The 21173-nt window shown below is 36.8% G+C and overlaps 1 protein-coding gene across 2 annotated transcripts; it reads left to right on the top strand.

Moving 5' to 3' along the window:
* Positions 1–1495: 1495 nt before the first annotated feature.
* tmem218 (transmembrane protein 218) lies at positions 1496–18049 on the top strand. Of its 2 annotated transcripts, none has more exons than XM_053475874.1 (4): positions 1496–1666; positions 1871–2009; positions 4101–4203; positions 17400–18049. In XM_053475874.1, the coding sequence occupies exons 2-4, from the start codon at positions 1903–1905 to the stop codon at positions 17532–17534; spliced, it is 345 nt and encodes a 114-aa protein (XP_053331849.1). In that variant the 5' UTR covers positions 1496–1666; positions 1871–1902; the 3' UTR covers positions 17535–18049. The 2 variants fall into 2 exon arrangements, with proteins under 2 accessions (XP_053331849.1, XP_053331850.1); XM_053475875.1 differs by having other exon boundaries at positions 1496–1786.
* The last annotated feature ends 3124 nt before the right edge of the window (positions 18050–21173 follow it).

Here is a 21173-nt window from a genome sequence, read left to right as displayed (position 1 = left end):
CTTTCTTGTGCACTGAGTTCCCAGGCATGGATTCTAAGCCCTCCGTGACCCCACAATGGATAAGGGGAAATATAAAAACATTATGTAAGTAATAAAACAAAACATAGTTTGCTGCTATGGGAAAATAATCCACATAAACTACCCATAAGAGCAACTGTAATTTTATTTTATTAATGAATACACATTTCAGCTTTTTATTACTTCATTACTGCTTCTTATAATGAAATCTAATGTTATGGAACTTCTGCGTGACAAATTTGTTTCTATTATCGCTTTTACTCTTCTGTTAATTTAATAATAATGAAAAAAGAAAAGGATGCACAGACAGCTTGAATGTTGTTACTAAGAAATCAGAAAATCATCTGTCACTTGATTCCATACCTCATGTTCCACTCGTACTGCTGCTGTCATACCCACATACCATATCTTACTATATTGCACATTCTGCACATTTTATATGTTTTCAATTTAATTATATTATTATTGTAACTTAGTAAATTGTAGATTTGTACATTTATCTTACATTTTTATGATTCAAAATTTACATTTCTCTTTTCAGTTTTTTTTTTACTTCCTCTTGGAGTAAACTCCTTTTATCTTTCTATTCTATGCTATTTGTCTTAGGTCACAGTTATATAAGCATTTTACTGCATATTATACTGTATATGGTTGTGTATGTGACAAATACATTTTGAACTTGAATATGAATTTTGGATTTAAACTCCTTTTGTAGAACATACAGTATAGAGTATAACAAAAGTGCTGACAATGGAGACCCCTTTCATTTAAAAAATATTTATATTTACAAAAAGCTTTACCATATAAATGATTTGGCAAGTTATGAACTAAGTAATTTTACACTGCATATGGCCTCATCACACCAACCTGCTCAGGATTATATTCCATCTTGTGTTTTGCTCATCTTTATCTTTTAGTTTATTAAGGAGTGGTCACCTCAGTACCTCAAATGTATCCAATAAATATCTAATTAAACTGTGCATACTGAGTAATTAGATTTTCTTTATTAATTAATACAATCTGCACCACAGAGGTCTGATGGGAATAATTTTACAGTAGAACAGTCCCTGGCTGCAAAAAAAAATGTGATAACCCCTGCTTTAATAGTTCCTATTATAGCCTATATGCCAATTTGTGATTACTGTTAATCATAATAAACAATATAAAAAACCTTTACTTCTCTTATAGGACATAATGAAACTATTTTTTAAACCTGCTTAAATTCTGCCGTTGAGCTCTTAACTTTATATATATATTTATATATATATATATATATATATATTTTTTTTTTTTTACCAAACTAATTTCTTTTACAAAACTAATACATTAAAGATAAATATCAACATAATAGATCTTTATAGTAATAGCGTTAGTCTAGGGGATGAGAAGAGTACTACAACTCCCAGAATTCTTGTGGAGCGAAACGACTACCGTGATTGGCTGGTTTTCTGTAACACAGGAAGTGAAGGACAACACGAAGCCGTATCTAGGGACAGATATACTGTAGCTAATATAGCGGGCTTTATTTGGCTCATAGTAAAAATGGTTGTTTGTTTATTTGTTTTTACGGAGAAACCAAATTCGTTTCACCAGCATCATTGACTTTTTCGCTATACGCGGAAGTATTATTAGCTTGCTTGGCTAACAGGTAGGCAGATTAAGATGGAAATTGAGCTTGAACTGAACACTCAGTTTCCAGTATGTTATTTTTATGATACAGTTATTATGTTGGCTAACGTTATAACATATGCAGATGAACACAAAATAGGTATCAGGTTTTAATCCTTCTTCAACTGGTGCGAATGTCTTTTAGTTTTTTAGACAAACTTACATTTTAATTGTTATTTCACAGTTTGGTGTGTGATACAGCTGTCCAGGTGAGTTATGGGTGGGGTGCTGGGGGTAGGGACAGGTGTCTTCCTCATCATCCTCATTTGGATAGGAACTCTGGTCCTTAGTCTCATCATGTCCCGTGCTGCTGGTCCAGCCAAGTAAGCCCACCATTTAACTCACTCTCTTTTTCGTTCCTGTTCGGCATTTTTATTTTGTAGTCTTGCCTGACCAAACGTACCATCTATAAGTACAATATAATGCAAAAAGGTAACCATGATGTTAAGTTATGTTTATACACCATATGGCATTATGTTTGTAAACAACACAAGAATACAAGAATATTACTGATATCGGGTGAAGAGACTTTGGGTGCAGTAAGTGTCCCAGTTCATTGCAAGATGTGTTCAGTAGGGATGTCATGTCTTTGCATAATACAACAATTTTAGTTGAAATGCATTATACTGTATGTCTAAAACCATTGAGCCATTTAATGAATTTCTACTGAAATACACTATAAATTATGGCGATGGGAAACTGGTTATGTTTAGGTCACAGAATATACAAAACACACAGGTACATAATTCATTAATTAATTCACTCATTAATCTTCAGTTAACACTTTTTTCTTGTCAGGGTTGCACTGTATTAACGCTGAGGTGAGAATGCACTCAGAATGAGACGCATAAACATGCATGTACTTTACACTTCACACAAACATTAATCTGATACAGGTAAAGGGACTGGACTGAAAATAAAAAACAGAAACCAAATGAGAGACAAAAAAAGTCCCACAGAAAGGATGGATAGTTATTTCTCAGGTGTTTTTGTAACGTTACAAAATATGATAAATAGCAGTTAAAAATTAAAATGTTTTGAAAGGATTTATTCAACGTTTTGATATTCATACACTGTTTTGATATATACACTTTCCTTTCCAACATAGTTTTGCAACTATCTACCTAAATTAATCAAATGATGAAAGAGAAAGAATAAGTAGTTCTAACAAGATTACACCTTACACCTTACATGCTTCATGCAACAAAGTGGCACTGGAATTGTGGGAATGCAAATAAAACCTGTTCATTAGCTTGTGTATCTTTGAGTAGATTCCCTGCTAACATCTGCACAATAATATGGAAAAAAAGGTATAGAGAAGTTTATGAAGGGGAAGAATGACACTAAGGATTAAAATACAGTCTGTTACTGTACGTCTGTAATTTGGTGTCTAATATTTTTTTCAGAATATCTAAATATAGTTTAAAACCCAGTCTGATCTACCGGTAGTAACAGTTTAATTTTCTTGTGTTTGCCTTTCAAGTTTTCAATATTTTACCAACAATTGTATAATAGACAGTCCACATAAATAAATGAAAAGTGTGGCTTTATGTTAGAATGTATATAAAATGAGGCTCTAGTGTCAGAGAATTTTCTGAAGTAAAGTTTTCAAACAGGAAAGTCATCAGGGTGGACAGTAACATGACCAGCTGTTTATGTTTTTATTTTATTAAAAAATATTTTTTTGTCCTGTCTTATCTTGTCTCACTAACATTGTGTAAGTGGATAAAACGGAGTCTGGTGAGGTAATGACTGTTTATAGCTGTTATAAAATAGGTAACAAAAGAAACTAAATTGTTTCCTAAAATGAAATGATGTTTCAGAACATTAAACCTAACTGTGAACAGATGCCTGACCTGCCATTTTTTCATAAATAAATTAATAAAATAAAATGCAAGTGTTGGCAAATCGCTAAGGTATAAAATACTGCAAGACATTTTGTTATTGGAAAATAATCAACTTTGGGCAGTATCGTCCTTCAAATTGGGCCACATCACATCATCTCATTGTTAAAAAGTTTCCTATGCAGCAGGTTCTGTCATGTTTTATTTCTTATTTATTACTCTAAATGATATAGCAGAAGGCTATAAATGCACCAGCTGTCACTCGCAGATAACTAAATGTATTTAACATAGCATACGCGCTGAGCATCCTTATCAGCCTTGGCCATTTCAGATCAGTGTTTGCTGGATGTTTTGATGATACAGTTTATGCACTTGATCCAGTGTACATAATTTGAAAATAATAAATGAGAACAGTCTTTAATTCTGCCACCTTAAGGTTTTTTTGTTATTTTGAAATTATATTATGTATTATAATATATTATGCAGCCATATTGTAGATTTTTAAGATCTTCTTGCATGTATTTAAATTTATGTACATATTAAATGAATAATAATCTATTCTTTGATCAGGCATGGGATCATTCCCTTGGTGCTGTTGGCTCTAACCATCACCTTGATCCTTGTGCTCTTCCCTCGAGCCTCTGAATTACCATCTTCTGTTCAAGAAACACAGGTTAGTATGTTATTTTCATCATTATAGAAGAACAGCATACATGCTCCCCACTTCACCGTGTCAAAAATCCTGCAAACAGGATTATAGCTCCTTATCCAGTCCATCCCTCAGACCTTTTCAACATTTGTGAGGAAGTCTAAAAAAATATATTTGTAAATGGGACAATTTAAATGTGTTTTCTTACTTTTTATATTTTCATTATTTTACCATAACTATCTTTTATTAGAGCAGATAGTCTTAAATTACATGATATTTCAATATTTGGTTGTATATTACTTGTGTACAATAACTGCATAAAGCCAGCAACACAATTTCTTTTTTATATAGCTTTTTTAGATGTGTTTCACCTTCAGTTGTTATTTGCTGTGGGAGGCTTTCAATGTTCTCTTTAGAACTTGAAATGCATTCTTGATTGGGTTAAGGTTGGGTGAGTCATTTGGCCAGTCTTAAACCTTTAGTTTCCCCCAGTGAAGTACTTTGTTGTGTTGGAAGTTTGTTTTGGGTTATTGTCTTACTGCATAATGAAGTTTCTCCCAGTTAGATGTAGACATAACATGCAGACATAACATTTTTGTAGACTCCCTAATTTTATTCTGTTGCTATCATTATGAGTTACATCATCAGTAAAGAATAGTGAGCCCATTCCAAAAGCAGCCATGCAGGCCCAATCCTCGACACTACCTCCATTGTGCTTGACTGATGAGTTCATATGTTTCGGATCATGAGCAGATGATTGATTGGCTGTTATTTGAAGGGTTTCTTCACAGCCCTCACAATTTTTCTGTCATCAATTGCTGTTGTTATCCTTGGCCTGTTCCATGTTTGGATGTTAGTAGTGAGTTTCTTTTTGTTACAGGACATCATAAATTGTTGTATTGACCATGCCCAATTCTTGTGGAAAATCTCTGATTGACTTGAATTACCTCTTTTGTTAGCTTTAAATGGCTTTCTTTCCTCCCATAGACAGCTTCCTGGTCTTTATTTTAGTTTAACCTTCGTAACAAGAAAAATGCACTTTTCTTGCAAAAAAAAAAAAGGACAAACCAAAAGTAGACATCCAGACCTAGTGATTGTTTAAACAAATGATCAAACAGCACACAGTAGACATAACAAATACCTGTTCCAGTGTTTTTAATCACTTGAAAAATGGCTAAGTTGAAATTAAAGGTGTCAGGTTCTTGTTTAACACAGCTGTAAATATTCTGAAATGGAGGCTAAAATTCACATCTGTTGTCTTCTATTCACCTTTTGTTCTTAAACCTAAAATGTCCTCAGTATATAGCAAAAACAAACAAAAATGAATTTACCCTACTGCTCCAGTAGTTCCAAATGGGACTGTACAGTATATTAGAACATACAGTCACTTGACTGGGTTGACCAGTCACATAAGTTCCATAGACATTAATTCCATTATTTTCTGCAGTACAACTAAGTAATTGCATGAACGTGTAAGTGTACAGGTCTGTAATCTGACCTTCTGTCCCCGTTCACAATAGCAGGTTTAGTTTATTTAGCATGTTGCATATAGAAAGGCAATATCTGTTTACCGATCATAGGACTAGTGAATACAGTAGATGAATTATGGTTTGTACACTTGCTTAACCAAAACATTGCCAGCTAAAAGAACTTTTCTTCTTTGGCTTGTCGTACTGACTGATTGCTCTCTTCCATCACAGGGTGATTATAATTGATGTATATTGTTCATAGTCACTTACAGTTTGTTCATTTAAAAAATTTCATCAGTTTATTTTTGTTTTTTTTAAACTTTCTTTTAGAATGTTACACAGATCACTGATAAGTTGATGTCATCATTAATATGCTAAAGTCACAAGCCGGCAAAAGCCTATTTGCGGCTGCTGCACATTTTTAGTTTTGGACTATATTGCAAATGGGTAATGAAATATTCAGCTAAATCTAAATTAGCAATATGCATACACTAGCTCCCCACTTTCAAATTAAAGTTAAAGTGACCTCCAGTGTACATTTCAGTACATTAAATAAGCCTCTAAGCAAGTAGCAGTAGCTGTGGTTCGGTCATGCACAGGTATATTAAGCAGTAAATGCATTACTGATGTTAACACTGACTGTAGGAACATGTATGAGCCTAGCAAGTTGCAAGCCATTACAATAGTAAGTATTTATTTATTAAGTAACACCATGTCATACTTTATATCTGTTTGGATTTACATTTAATGATGTCTGGCCTCCTCAGATCAAGTTATAACTTAAGTTATAGCAGGTATAAAAAGAAATATCTTATGCAGTTAATTAGGCAAAAAAAAAGTTTTTTTTGGAGGAAAAATGCAGCCAGACAGCAGAAAACAACAGGAGCAAATTACTGACGCTGGATACTTCTTCCATACATGTTAAAAAAACTTCTTCAAAAAGCTTTAATAAATAGTGTTTTATAAACCTGTGCTTTGCCTTGCTGCCTGAATGTTTTTTTTTTTTTTTTTTTTAATAGATGCTGTTACATAAAATTAATCAAATCAGACAAATCAGATTTGAGAACTCTGTAGCGCTTTTTATTATGGGTTAGAGCTTTAAATTCAATTATTACACTATAAAGGTATTTTTTAACTTTGATGTTGACTTAAACCAAAAAAATAAATAAAAGTGATTTTATTATACAGGGTGGGCCATTTATATGGATACACCTCAATAAAATGGGAATGGTTGGTGATATTAACTTCCTGTTTGTGGCACATTAGTATATGTGAGGGGGAAAATAAAGCAGTTATTAGCAGTTTACATACTAATGACACGTGAGGAGCGGATAGAAATTGTGTGTTGATTTTTGGTGAACGCAGTAACCGGGTCCTTGCAGCAGATTTCAATGCAAGACACCCTACGAGACCACCCATCTCCCATGCTACAGTTAGCAAATTGCTAATAACTGCTATATAAGTGGTCAGAAACTTGTAAATAACTCATAAAAGAATAAAGTTACGTTAAAACCAAGCACACCATTGTTTTTCTTGTGAAATCCCCAATAAGTTTGATGTGTCGCATGACCCTCTTCCTATTGAAAAAACAAAAGTTGGATCCAAAATGTCCGACTTCAAAATGGCCACCATGGTCACCACCCATCTTGAAAAGTTTTCCCCCTCACATATAGTAATGTGCTACAAACAGGAAGTTAATATCACCAACCATTCCCATTTTATTAAGGTGTATCCATATAAATGGCCCAAAATGTATATTTAACAACAGTTAATTCCAAAGCTGATTGGAAATAAGTGGAGACATAAAGAGAAATCTATGAGATTTACAGGACTGACCACCACCTCAATGGTTTATTCTTAAAAGCAGTTAAAAGTTGTTTGTATAAAATCAATATCTCACACAACGTTCTGCTGTTTTACTGAATATCAGTATGGCTGTAATGCGTTAAGGACTTTTTATGTCACGTGCCTACAACTGTAACACAGCTGTGGTGATATTCAGTACAACAGCACAACATCTACTGAGATGACATATACTTAATTAAATAATTGTACTAAGTAATTATTCATTGTAATAAGTAAAGGATTTGACATGAAACAGGTTTTATTAATGCGTTTGTTCCAATATGTAATTTTTTTTCTATAGTAACAGCTCATACACATGGATATGTACAGTATGGATTATACTATAATCTAAGTGTAAGAATAATATATTTCATAATTATAAAATGACCTTTGATAAAAAAAAAATATATAACTTTTTAAAAGATATTTATTACACTTTTAAAGTGAAAAAAATGTGAACAGTCTTCAAGACAGAGGAGGTTGCAATTGGTGTTTTCTCTGAAAAAGTTGTGCTTCTAGAGAAAGAGGAAGAGATGCTGGTTGTTCCTCTGACTTATGATTTTCAATCACTGGAAGATCACTGTGGTATAAGCAGTATAAAACCCTCTGGACATTTAACACCAGAATGCATCTTTAAATGTGTACTGGGCGAGCAAAAAGTATTTCCATATTTTACTCAAAATCTGTGCTGGGTACAAAAATATGGTTTATTGCAACAACAAAAAAATTATGTTATAGCATAGTATATTTTTGTCTAGCATAGTTTTTATGATATGAATGTACACTACCGGGGGAGGACTTTAACTTACTGTACCCTATATATTTGGACTAGTACGGCCTTAGCCCAAAGTTTTGAGAATACCACAAATATTAATTTTCAGAAAGTCTGCTGCTTCAGTGTTGTTGGATATTTTTGTCGGATGTCAAATTTGACAAAATTTTTCAAACTCCAGGCATTGATTATGTGAGAATGGGCTGTCATCAGGCTCAGACGTTGATTGACAGCATGCCAGGGTGAATTGCAGAGGTCTTAAAAAATAAGGGTCAACACTGCAAATATTGACTCTGCATAAACTTATTGTATTGTATTGTCCTTATTTGTAAGAAATGCTTTGTAAAATCTGACAAAAAGGTCTAAAAACACTGAAGCAGCAGACTTTGTAAAAAAATTTGATTTGTGTCTGTATATTCTCAACACTTTTGGCCATGGCTGTTTATGGACAATCAAGGGCTCAGATCCATTATGTAAGCTTGCATTGTATGGCAGTGTTGATGTTTGGGATTTATAATGATTACTCTGGACTGAAGTGGAGGTATTTTTACTTCGCAACTGAATAAAATGTCAGGTTTACTAAACAAGCTTCAGGACCGCAATGAAAGGATGCAGTCTAATAGCACAAAAATGCAAGATGACCTTGTTCCCAATTTACATTTTCTAATTGTCACTCTGCTTGCATTGTAAGGTGTGTGTGTGTGTGTGTGTGTGTGTGTGTGTGTGTGTGTGTGTGTGTGTGTGTGTGTGTGTGTGTGAGTGAGTGTGTGTATTTGTATCACAAAGACCCGGTACGGGTTATCTCTCTGCAGCAGCAGAATAACACAAACACCCAACAGCATATCCCTCTGATGTGCTTCTGCCAAAACCTGTGTCCTCTCTGCCAAACTGCCCCTTACAATGCATACACACAAAATGCCACAGCCAGAGTTTACATTCTGCGTTTCTGCCTGAGATTAAAACTGAATGGCTAGAAAAATAAATGTTGTAAAAGCTTTTAGAAATTCACAAAAACCCACAAGTCTGATCTTTTTAATGTCATCACTAAGTGTCTTAGCAAACAATAGTGTTTTCTCTAAAGTAATCAGTCACTGAGGATTAAACCATACTCTAATATTCAGGCAATATCCATCCACGGTGCCTTTTCTTCTTAGTTTATGAGTCTAATTATCTGTGTTAATGAAGGACGTGATGATCTCAGATTTCAGCTGCAGGCGAAAGCAAAAAGCGAAATGGTTATAAATGTCAAGGCGGTGATTAAGCTTGTGCTTAAACGCATATACATATTTGTGAGCTCAAAATATCTAATTGGGTAATATTAGTTGCTTGCCAATATATCACGGTGCTGTTGACTTCTCCAGTCTAATTGGTTGGAAGGTGTTGGTTAATTTTCTCTGACATTAGTGCAGATACAGTATAGTTTAAAACACAGGTTTCTGTTACTGTACCTAAGCATAATATAAACAAATTAAATAATGAAATTATTTAGCAAAGAAGACAAAGAATGTATAATTATTTAAAATTTTAAGGCTCTTATATGTTTATTTAAAAGGGACCTCTTGCAAATTTGACTTTTTAGACATTTTATACATCTCCTGTGTGTGTGTGTGTGTGTGTGTGTGTGTGTGTGTGTGTGTGTGTGCGTGTGTAAACAAGTCCATCCCTTAAACAAGCCAATTAAATTTTCTTCCTAATGTGATCTCATATATGTTGGCTTATTGCTTAGCTCTGCAGTTCTCTGACAGAGTGTAGCTCCGCAGTAGCTCATGTGAATAAATACTCCCACACCACGCTAGTACTTATCTTTTTAAATTGGCTTCCTGCTTGCCTATAAAGCTAAAAACAGGACCCAACTTCACAAAAGCATTTAGAGGCTCTGGTAGCTCAGCGGGTTAAGGCTCTGGGTTACTGAATAGAAGGTCGGAGTTTAAGCCCCAGCTATACCAAGTAAAGCACTTACAGTAACACTGTCCGCTTCAGGGGATTGTATCAGGCTGACCCAGTCAGACCCTTTGACCCCAGCCCTAAAACGGCCATATGCAAAGAACGATAAATAAAATAAAAGCGTTACTTAACAAACTTATCACACCCTGCACTGTTTACTAAAGCATAATGACCACGTGTGTATGCACTTTGTGTAGCCATTTTTTAATTATGTGTCCAAGTGTAGTGACTGTGCTTTAGCAACAGACTTAGTAAAGAAAAGAAAAGTTAAAAAGGCTGAATATTTTTGGGGTGTTAAATGAATTGTACGAGTTTCCATTATTTCTTATGGGGAAATTTGCTTTGATATACAAGTGCTTTGGATTACAAGCACACTTGTAGCTTGATGATCAGTATCCTGGTGAACTAGCATAATGTATTTAATGATGAAGACTTCAAAGCACTTATGTAAGTTTAAACACTGATAACAGCATCATCTTAGGCAATTTCAGACAAACTTTGGATGAACTCCGAGACCCGTGGTTCTTTGTTATATACTCAGCAAAAAAAGAAATGTTCTTTGACTTTCAACTGTTTTTACTTTCAGTAAACTTAATGTGTAAATATTCGTATGAACACTAAAAGAGTCAACACCATAAGACATAAACTAAATTTTTTTCAAAATGTGTCCCTGAATGAAGGGAGGCTCAAAATCAAAAGTACCAGTCAGTATCTGGTGTGGCCACCAGCTGCTTGAAGTACTGCAGTGCATCTCCTCCTCATGGACTGCCTATTGCGGACAGTCTTAGCACTGATGGAGGGATTGTGTGTTCCTGGTGTGACTCGGGCAGTTGTTGTGGCCATCCTGTACCTGTCACGCAGGTGTGATATTCGGATATACTGGTCCTGTGCAGGTGTTATTACACGTGGTCTTCCACTGCGAGGATGATCAGCTGTCCTTCCTGTCCTAGCGCTGTCTTACAGTGCGGACATGGCAATTTATTGCCCTAGCCACATCAGCAGTCCTCATGCCTCCCTGCAGCATGCCTAATGCACGTTCACGCAGATGAGCAGGGACCCTGGGCATCTTTTTTTGGGTGTTTTTCACAGTCGGTAGACAAGTCTCTTTGGTGTCCTGCGTTTTTAGAACTGTGACCTTAAATGCCTACTTTCTGTAAGCTGTTGTGGTCTTAACGACCATTCCACAGGTGCATGTTAATTAATTGATTATGGTTAATTGAACATGCATGGAAAACATTGTTTAAACCCTTTACAATGAAGATCTTTAAAGTTATTTGGATTTTTACAAAATTATTGTTGAAATACACAGTCCTAAATAAAGGGGGGTTTCTTTTTTTGCTGAGTATATATAATTATTTAACATTTATGGAAAGAGTCTCTAGTATTAAAACACTTAAGGGTGGTTTGTATTTGATAACTGCTTTTTGCCTTCATATGTAGAAGCAGTGTCAATGCAAGCAGCAATGTTTTAACACCCAGCAATATTTCTTACAGTCTGTACATCTGCAGGATTAAAACGAAACACTGACCAGAAGGCATGTCAGGGCCAAAACATTTGTGTCCTTCAGGCTTTGTAAAACCACTAAACTGTAATGTTTAGCAGTTTCATGCGTAGCAATGTTATGCACACTTGTGAGCTGTGTTTCTCTTGATGTTTAAACACTAACTGTAAGAGGAAAAACAGTTAGTGATTGTATTCAGTAATGCTACAGAATTACATGTAAGGAGCAGTGGGCAGCTCAGTGGTTAAGGCATTGGGCTAATGATTGGAAGATCCCATATTCCAAACCTAGTAACTATCCAGCTGCCGCTGTTGGGCCTTTGAGCGAGTTTCTTGACCCTCAACTGCTTATGTAAGTTGCTCTGGATACTGGCATCTCTCAAATGATTGATCAGTAAGTATACAATTTAAGGCAGAAGGTTAGGTTTTTTATTCAATTGTGACATGGTGCGATACTGTCCTGATCTATGTTAATGTCTTAGGATAGGCATAAGTGCCTGTTTTCGTTGACCACTGCATATGCACAGCAACCAGTCTGCTTACATTAAAAGCAAGGCTCACTAAAACTATTAAATTAGACTCAAGGCATTTTCTTTAGTTTTCCGATGTGGGAAAGTGGTTTTGGTTCTATGGTAAAACGACAAGCAACAATTTGTATTCTTCTTTGTCCTTCGGCTGTTCCCTTTCAGGGGTCGCCACAGCGAATCATTTGCCTCCATTTAACCCTATCCTCTGCATCCTCTTCTCTCACACCAACTAACTTCATGTCCTCTCTCACTGCATCCATAAATCTCCTCTTTGGTCTTCCTCTAGACCTCCTGCCTGGCAGTCCCAATCTCAGCATCCTTCTACCGATATATTCACAATCTCTCCTCTAAACATGTCCAAACCACTTCAATCTGACCTCTCTGACTTTATCTCCAAAACATCTAACGTGGGTTGTCCCTCTGAAAAACTCATTCTTGATCCTATCCATCCTTGTCACTCCCAAAGAGAACCTCAACATCTTCAGCTCTGCTACCTCCAACTCTGCCTCTTGTCTTTTCTTTAACGCCACTGTCTCTAAGCCGTAGAGCATTGCTGGTCTCACCACTGTCCTGTACACCTTTCCTTTCATTCTCGCTGATACTCTTTTATCGCACAACACACCTGACATTTTTCTCCACCCATTTCAACCTGCCTGTACCCGCCTCTGTACCTCCTTTGAACACTCTCCGTTGTTCTAGACCGTTGACCCTAAGTACTTAAAATGCTGCACCTTCTTTACCTCTGGTAGCCTCATCGATCCTCTTGGGTCCCTCTCATTTACACACATGTATTCTGTCTTGCTGCGGCTAACCTTCATTCCTCTGCTTTCCAGAGCATACCTCCACCTCTCCAAATTTTCCTTCACCTGTTCCCTGCTCTCGCTACAAAGCACAATGTCATCTGCAAACATCATAGTCCATGGAGACTCCTGTCTTATCTCATCTGTCATCCTGTCCATCACCAGAGCAAACAAAAAGGGGCTTAGAGCCGATCCTTGATGCAGACCCATCTCCACCTTGAACTCTTCTGTCACACCTACAGCACATCTCACCACTGTCTTACATCTCTCATACATGTCCTGCACCACTCTAACATACTTATTTTCATATATACTAATTATATATATTATACATACTAATTCTCTGCCTTTTTAAACCTTATTTGTCTGGTCTGGTTATTGTTAATAACAATTTGTATTATTAACTCTAAGAGAGAGAGCAAAAGATAGGCTGGTGTAAGTGTTAAAGTGTAGATCCAGAAATCTTGTTTGTTTTAATACAAAAAATAATAATAATTGGGCCTCCGAGTGGCGCAGTGGTAAAGTGCTCGCCATATCATCCTCAGATTGCGAGCCCGATTCCCGGGTGATGCTGTAACCTCTTGTAGCCGGAGGTCTAGAGAGAGCTGATTGGCCGAGCTCTCTCAGAGGGGAGGGATAAGAGGTAGTTCATGCTCTCAGATTAATTACCGCTCTTCAGCCAATCAGGGGCATCTGTGAGCTCACGCAACCAGAAGGAGTGGATAGTGCTGTCCTCTGAGTGTGTTACGCCGCCCATCCGCCTGGTGCATAAGCGAGTAGTTAAAAAGATGCGGTTGGCTGGCGTCACATGGTTCGGAGGAAATAAATAAAAAAATAAAATAACGGCTGTGATGTAAGAGGAATAAAACACTTTAGTGTGTCTGTAATAGAAAAATGATCAGCATGAATTCAACATGGTGACTGTGACATTGCTTCACAGGAAGCTGCATCATGATTGATTTCCTCTATTACTTGATCTATTTAGTTCCTCAAGACAGAATGTAGTGGCATATATACTTAGTTATTTACATATCAATGATTTCCTTGATCACTGTCATATTTTGAAGAGATTGATTTGTCCGTATAAAGGATTGCTTCTATAGAAATCATGTGGGGGAAAAAAGAAAGGAATTGTACAAACCCCAATTATAATAAACAATGGGACCATGATCTAAAATGATCTAAAAATCCTGAGTGACCTACATTTAATTAAAAACACCACAAAGACAAGATATGCGATGTTCAAACAGGATTGACTCTTGCAAATATTTACTCACTTTGAATTTGTTGCCTGCAAGACATTCCAAAAGAGCTGGGAAAGGGGAAACAAAAGACTGGGAAAGTTTGGAACATTCCACAGGTGAACAAGTTAATAAGAAACAGGTTAGCATCATGATTGGGTAAAAAAGGAGGATCCCCGAAAGGCTCAGTCATTCACAAGCCTGGTTTACCATTTGGGAACAACTGCATGGGCAAATAGCCCAACAGTTTAGGAACAACCCCAGACTTGTCATTGTTCCTTAACGTACAAATGCACAGAATTTAGGTATTCCATCATCCACAGTCAAAGATTCAGAGAATCCGGAGAAATGTCTGCACATAAGCAGCAATGTTCAAAACCAAAACTGAATGACTGTGACCTTCAATCCCTCATGCAACACTATTTTAAAAACAGACATCATTCTATAAAGAATAATACCACATGGGCTTGGAAACACTCTGGAGAACCATTGTCAATTAACACAGTTATTGCAACACCTACAAGTGCAAGGCAACATTGTACTGTGCAAAGCACAAATCATACATCAACAACACACAGAAATGCCACCAGCTTCTCTGGGCCCGAGCTCATCTGAGATGGACGGGTGCAAAGTGGGGAAGTCTGCTGTGGTCTGACGAGTCCACATTTCAATTGTTTTTGAAAAAGGAAAAGGACCATCCAGATTGCTATCAGTGCAAAGTTCAAAAGCCAGCATCTGTGATGGTATGGGGGTGTGTTAGTGCCCAGGGCAAGGGTAACTTCCACGTTCCTGGAACGTCCCTGCTTATTTCAGTAAGACAATCCCAAGCCACAGTCTGCATGTGTTATAACATTAAGGCTTCATTTTAAAGAGTGTGGGTACTAGACTGGCCTGCCAGCAGTCCAGACCTGTCTCCCATTTAAAATGTATGGCGCATTATGAATCACAGAATACGACATTTCAGACCCCGGACTGTTAGTGTCCTCAGTTCCCAAACGCTTATTGAGTGTTGTTAAATAGAAAGGTGATGTAACACGGTGAAAATACCCTCTTTTGGAATGTGTTGCAGGAATTCCCTATTTGTAAGAGACAATCAAGTTCATCAGTCTAAACATTCCATATTTTGTCTTTGTGGTGTTTTCAATTGAATATGAATTTGCCAACAAGAATTCGCAGTTCACTGTATTCTGTTTTTATGGCAACTTAATTGGAATTGCGGTTTGTACAATTAAGGTTTAGAACAGAATTAAGAAACAAAATAGGGTGTGTTTCTAAATTGGCAGAATAACTGTAATTAAATTGTTTCCATGTCATCTTGAATAGAATTTTAGCCATTATAGTAGGCACAAAAGTAAATTATATTACAGTAGGCAAATATATTATAGTAGGCAAAAGTAGGCACAACTTTTTTTATTACCTCACATAGTAATTTCGAATTGCACATTTGGTAGAGTATCTCTTCCTCCATGCAAAGGTTCTACTTAACATAGTTTTCATCACAAGCAATGCCTTTGCATCTCTGTGCTGTAGAATGTCTATGGAGATAACAGCACTTACAAGCAATGTGCACACATGAATGTTAAAGGAAGGGGAAGCCAGCATTGAAGACAAACCACGCAGTGGCTGACCATCATTTGCTACGAAGGAGATTTTTAAAGGGGGTTCGAAAGTTGGGGTTAAAGATGGCGCTTATGATGTAAACTATGTTGAGTAGTACCTTTGTATAGAGGAAGAGATACTGTATCAAACCATGTGCAATCTGAATGACCTGTGTCAGTTAATTAAAAAAGTTTTACATTACTTTCGGTACATTCCTTAAATAACAATGTACAGTCTCAAATGTGATGTTTTGTTTCTTAACATTTTAAAATATCTCTAACTTCTGTTTAGGTAGAACGGTATGTGATTTATTTTCCGTAAGTTTATTTTTCTTAGCTTGTGATTTAATGCAAGAACTTGCCATATTTTATATATTAAAAAAAGCATAGCCGTGATTTTGTCTCAAAAGGGAATCCCAAAATCAATGCCTGTTAGACTCTTTTGTGTTAGAATGCTAAATCAGTAAACCTGTGCTTGCTATTTTCACAAGATGAAAATCACAATATCATGATGAATATCAGCACTGCTTTATACACAAAGAATGCTCTTTTTTAATTCAGTCCTAAGTGCATGTGGAGAGCGAGTCACCCAGGACTGTGAAGCGAGCCTTGCTGTGTGTGCTCATGTTTTGCTGCCTGTGGTAAAAGTTTGAGCAGATCGTCTGCTTCTCCTGATAAGTGGCGGTCTGTTGTATAAGAAATGCTGGAGCCTTCGCTGTTGTACAAAAACATATCACAGTGCCAATTAGGCTGGCCCCAAACAGGATCTGGGCACGGCTCACTCAATGCCGCATTAATAAAACATGGCCACCGCTCCTTGCTTCGCTAGCCGGCTAATTGGCAAATTAGAAAGTGAGATGCTTTAAACGAGAGAACACTGCATTCACTGGAGACGATGCCCTCCCCCATTCGTACACACACACACACACACATAGTGAGAGAGACACTGTACCCCTTTCTCTGTCCTTTTCCTTGTCCAGGTCTGTCACTCTTTTACACACATTAACTATCTTTTTTTTATTTTGTCTCTCTCTCTCTCTCTATTTCTCTCTCTCTTTCTCTCTCTTTCTGTTCTTTATGTAGCTGACTGTCATTAGGGACATGTGGTTCTTTATTTCTTTGTCGCCTAAAGCTTAAATTGAACACATACAGTTAAACAGAAGCCTGAAAAGATTTTAAATGTAATTATCATGACTAATAAAGCACTCTAAAGAGCGCTAAGTGTAAACCAGCTTTTGTTAGGTTTATATGAAATTAGGTTAAGGTTTCCTTCCCTAAGACGAAAAACTTGCTTTTCTAAAGAGACATGATTAGATATAAACAGGATTTTGTTACACTGATAAATCTGTAGAAATACATAAGCAACTAGAAAGTATTGTACAGCTAAAGAAGTGAACCTCTTTTCCTATTTCACTTTCATGAAGGAGTTCTGCTGACCTCTAGTGGAGAACTGAGGATCCATCCTTTGATTTTTCAAATGTCAGTGCATTTAATTTCTAACAATCTACCCTGCTGTGTTTCAGATAGTCGACACCTTCTTCATTGGTCGCTATGTGCTCCTGGCGGTAGTAATCGTGGTCTTCCTGGTGTCTTTGTTCTTCCTCTTACCTTTCCACCTCCTGGAGCCTGTGTATGCCAAGCCCCTGAGAACCCACTAGACCAGCAGCAACCTGGCACGTGCCCTAATGCCCTATGGACCAGCCAGCATCAATGAGACTGACTTAAGATTAGAGGCTCTTGTAAAGAGGCTTCATTTTTTTTTGTCTGCTGCAAAAATGAAATTGTCTGCTCTGTCTTTAACTGTAACGTTAAAAGAAATAAACAGAGGACAATCTCTGCTACCGAAAAGACGAAGACACTTTTGATTCAAGGTGGCTTCCGTTTAATGATAAAATGAAAAGGGTAAAGGGTGAGTAAGTATGGAGGATTCCAGGGGCCCCTGAGTGACAGAAGGGCCAGTATCTCTAGTGCCCATTATTTTGTTATTTTTAGTTTTTTTTGTTTAGTTAAGCCTTTTGGAAAGTTGTTTTAATCCCACCACCACAAGCTATACATATAAACCTCAACTGCTCACTTGTGTTACAAAGTGCTATCCAAATGAGAAAGAGGAAATGTTTTTCAGTTTTTGGACTCACTGGTTGCATTTTTCAATAAATATTTTTTAATTAATGTTTACTTGTGTTATTATTGCTTATGACAAATATCAGTATTATTATCTGTGCATAATTTAGTTATGCACAGAACTGATGCCAGTCTATTAACTGGTGACCTACTACCCCTTATTGTGCATACAGAGAACGCAAACCAGACATTTCATCAGCTCTGCACCATTTTGACATGCTAATTTGGCTCGCTAGAAGCACTCTTTAAAACAACATAACAAAAGCACTGGGAGCAGAATTGGGTGCTTTAGCAGAATGTCAAGCTGTGCAAGTTGATTATTCGGATTGTAACAAGGAATGCTCTGTGTGGCTTTTTTTATCGCATTTGTCATATATCTTTAAAAGAGACGGACATCATTATAGCACTTAATTCGTGTGCCTGTTGATGTGTGTACTGCTCACACTGAATACATTACGAAGCTTGCTGAGGTCTAGTGTTTGCTTCAAAAAGACAGTTTGTTTAGACTCTGTACACAATTTGGCTGGTTCACATCTTTTGAGACACTAACTTTGGCTCCATTCATTCTTTTTGTTGCTACATGGTTCTAACCGCCTGAAGCAGCATTGGCAGATCATCCACAGATTATCGCCTTGAGTTGGTAAACACCGCTCACATCCTTTCAGCACCTTTAAATGTTATTTACCAACGAACTAAAAATGAAAAATTTAATAAAAGCCAAACTTATTACACCTTTAAAGGAAAATTGCTGTGCTGTTCTTTCTTCTTTTTTTATAATTGTTTTACATAACCTGCACTGAATGAGTTTTTGTTTTTAGGATGTGGGCTTAGCAGGAAAATCCCTTTTACACCGTCCATGCACCAAACACCATCTGGGCCAGGTTTCTTCCTCTATTAAAAACCTGTGCCTATGTGTGACAGTGTATCAGCCTATCTGATTTAAGGGATCTAAATATAATGCTTGATATTTCCCCTTGGTTTTGTGAGCTCTCATATGTCAAGTCTTCTCAAGCTTCTTTTAAAGAGAGAGAGAGAGAGAGATCTGGGAAGGACGTGCAGTGAAATTCCAAACAAGTCTGATGAAAGAGAATCTAATGAATCAAATCCAATCCTATTAGTTCCGGCCCACATCTCAACACTGAGGCTTTCTGAGGGCTAATATATGGATGGATGGATGGATGGATTGATGGAGGTATGGAGGGATGGATGGAGCAATGGTTGGATTCAAGAAGATGGGCATAAATGAAGATCTGCATTTATGTGGGAGTTATTTCTGAACCCCAGGATTATAGAATCATTTAATAAATCATTTAAGAATCATTTAGGAATCATTACATTTTTATTATTCACACGGATGGTTGCCAGACCTATGGGTCAAGAAATAATTTGTGTTGTGTGTGTACATTACATGTGTTCATTTACAGAGCATGGTCATCTCAGAAGAAAAACACAATCTTGATCAGCTGTATGATTTACTGTATGGGTACTTCTCCCATCTTTCTTTCGTTCCACACCTCAGTCCTCAGTTGGGTTTCATGCCGGTTGTGACTCTCTCCTCTCTCCAGGGAGTGGGAAAATGAGTCGAACAAAGCGACTAGGGCAGCAGCGCTCATTGGGAGTCTGAGCTGGAGCTTTTGTGGTGCAGCCAGCTGGACATACAAAGAAACGTGAGAGAGACAGAGAAAAGGAAACCGAGGGAAATGGAGATCCAGGGATAGAGAGGTGTCGGCATTGGATGTGGGTGTGGGTACTGGGGTTTGGGGTAGAAAAGTAAAAGTGGGATAGGGAGAGGGATGGAGAAAAGGGGAGGGTAAGGTGGGAGGGGGAGAGGAGTAAATGCTCTTTTGTGATCCACTCAAGTAGAACTCCTGCTCCCACCTCCTTTTTTTTCCTCCCGCCTCCTTTTCTCGACTTGTTAGTGACCTTTTAGACCTAATTCTAACCCTGAGAATCTGTAGCTATGGATCTCAAGTTGAGGGCTAAGAGATCAGATCAAGGATAAGTTCTTAATATTCTGCTGTATTAAGCAGTTCTGTAAATTATTCTGTATTTGCTAAATGCTGGAATTGTAAATGTTAAAAATGTTGCCTAAAACGTTATAATAATGACGTTTTTAATCATTATTATAATTATAATAATATTATATTATTAAGATGATTATTATTGATTTATTGTTTAAATAATAATAATAAATATTGATATTACATAAAATAATAACTATTACTGATAATAATAACTATTATTTTTTACAAATTTATATATATATATATATATATATATATATATATAATTTTTATTTTTTTTTTACAATTCCAATACATAGTAGTATTAGTAGTAGTAGTAGTAGTTTTAGCGATATAATGAACCTTCCTGTGTCTACTGTATTCCTTCCTGTTTTTATGCTCTACCCTGTGAGGAAGGTCTCTCTCAGGAATCTCTCCAGTGAAAAAGAGTGACATCACTTCCTCTTATTCATCACAGTACGTTTATTTCAGAACTCCTAGTTGATTGTACAAGGTCACATTAACAGAAAGCACTGATTGCAAGGGAGGTGAAGGTTTGAGAGCAGAATTGAGAACTGAGATTATTTTAGTGCCATCCCCTTACTTACAGCTTAAGGCATGGGCATGTGATGGTTACCCAGGCAATGGCTGATGTATTTTTGGCAATACAAGTGTGGATTTTCTCACTGCCTCTCAGTCCTGCACCATTACCCCTTTTGTGTGAGGTCTTGAGGTGCTGTCACAGCCTCATGCACCTCCCATCTTCAACCCCCAACTCTTTCTATCTTTCTCCCTCTCTTTCCACAGAGGGGATTATCTCAAAGGCCCAACTCCTGGCCCTGTTTGATGGGTCAGTGCAGGCAGCTATAGTCCCTCTCTGCCCAGTCCTGATGGCCTGAGATGGCCTGAAGCGTGGTGTTTGACATTTCTAACAGGGATGTAGTGCTCAATGTGGAGCTGAATAAAAAGGTCTGTATGGGTGAAACAGTGATAGGTGTTTTGTTCAGCATACAAGTTATAGTTAATGTACAACTAGCTAACTAGAAAGACCAACATTGTAATTTATTTAATTTTAGTCAAAATTAGTAGAGAAATTGTAAATGTGTGCAATGTTTTTTCAAACCCACATTTTATGTTATAATAACATTTGAAGGTAATCATTTTAAATTGTTA

Source organism: Clarias gariepinus, chromosome 17, assembly GCF_024256425.1.
Source record: "Clarias gariepinus isolate MV-2021 ecotype Netherlands chromosome 17, CGAR_prim_01v2, whole genome shotgun sequence".
Classification (NCBI taxonomy): Eukaryota; Metazoa; Chordata; class Actinopteri; order Siluriformes; family Clariidae; genus Clarias; species Clarias gariepinus.
The sequence above is the reverse complement of the archived record's forward strand: the minus strand, read 5'-3'. Positions and strand labels throughout refer to the sequence as shown.

Excerpts from the sequence above, each read along its gene's own strand:
- tmem218 (XM_053475874.1), top strand. The coding sequence starts at position 1,903 with ATGGGTGGGGTGCTGGGGGTAGGGACAGGTGTCTTCCTCATCATCCTC. Across the intron at positions 2,010-4,100 it reads CGTGCTGCTGGTCCAGCCAA|GCATGGGATCATTCCCTTGG; the intron begins GTAAGCCCACCA and ends TTCTTTGATCAG. Across the intron at positions 4,204-17,399 it reads CTTCTGTTCAAGAAACACAG|ATAGTCGACACCTTCTTCAT; the intron begins GTTAGTATGTTA and ends GCTGTGTTTCAG.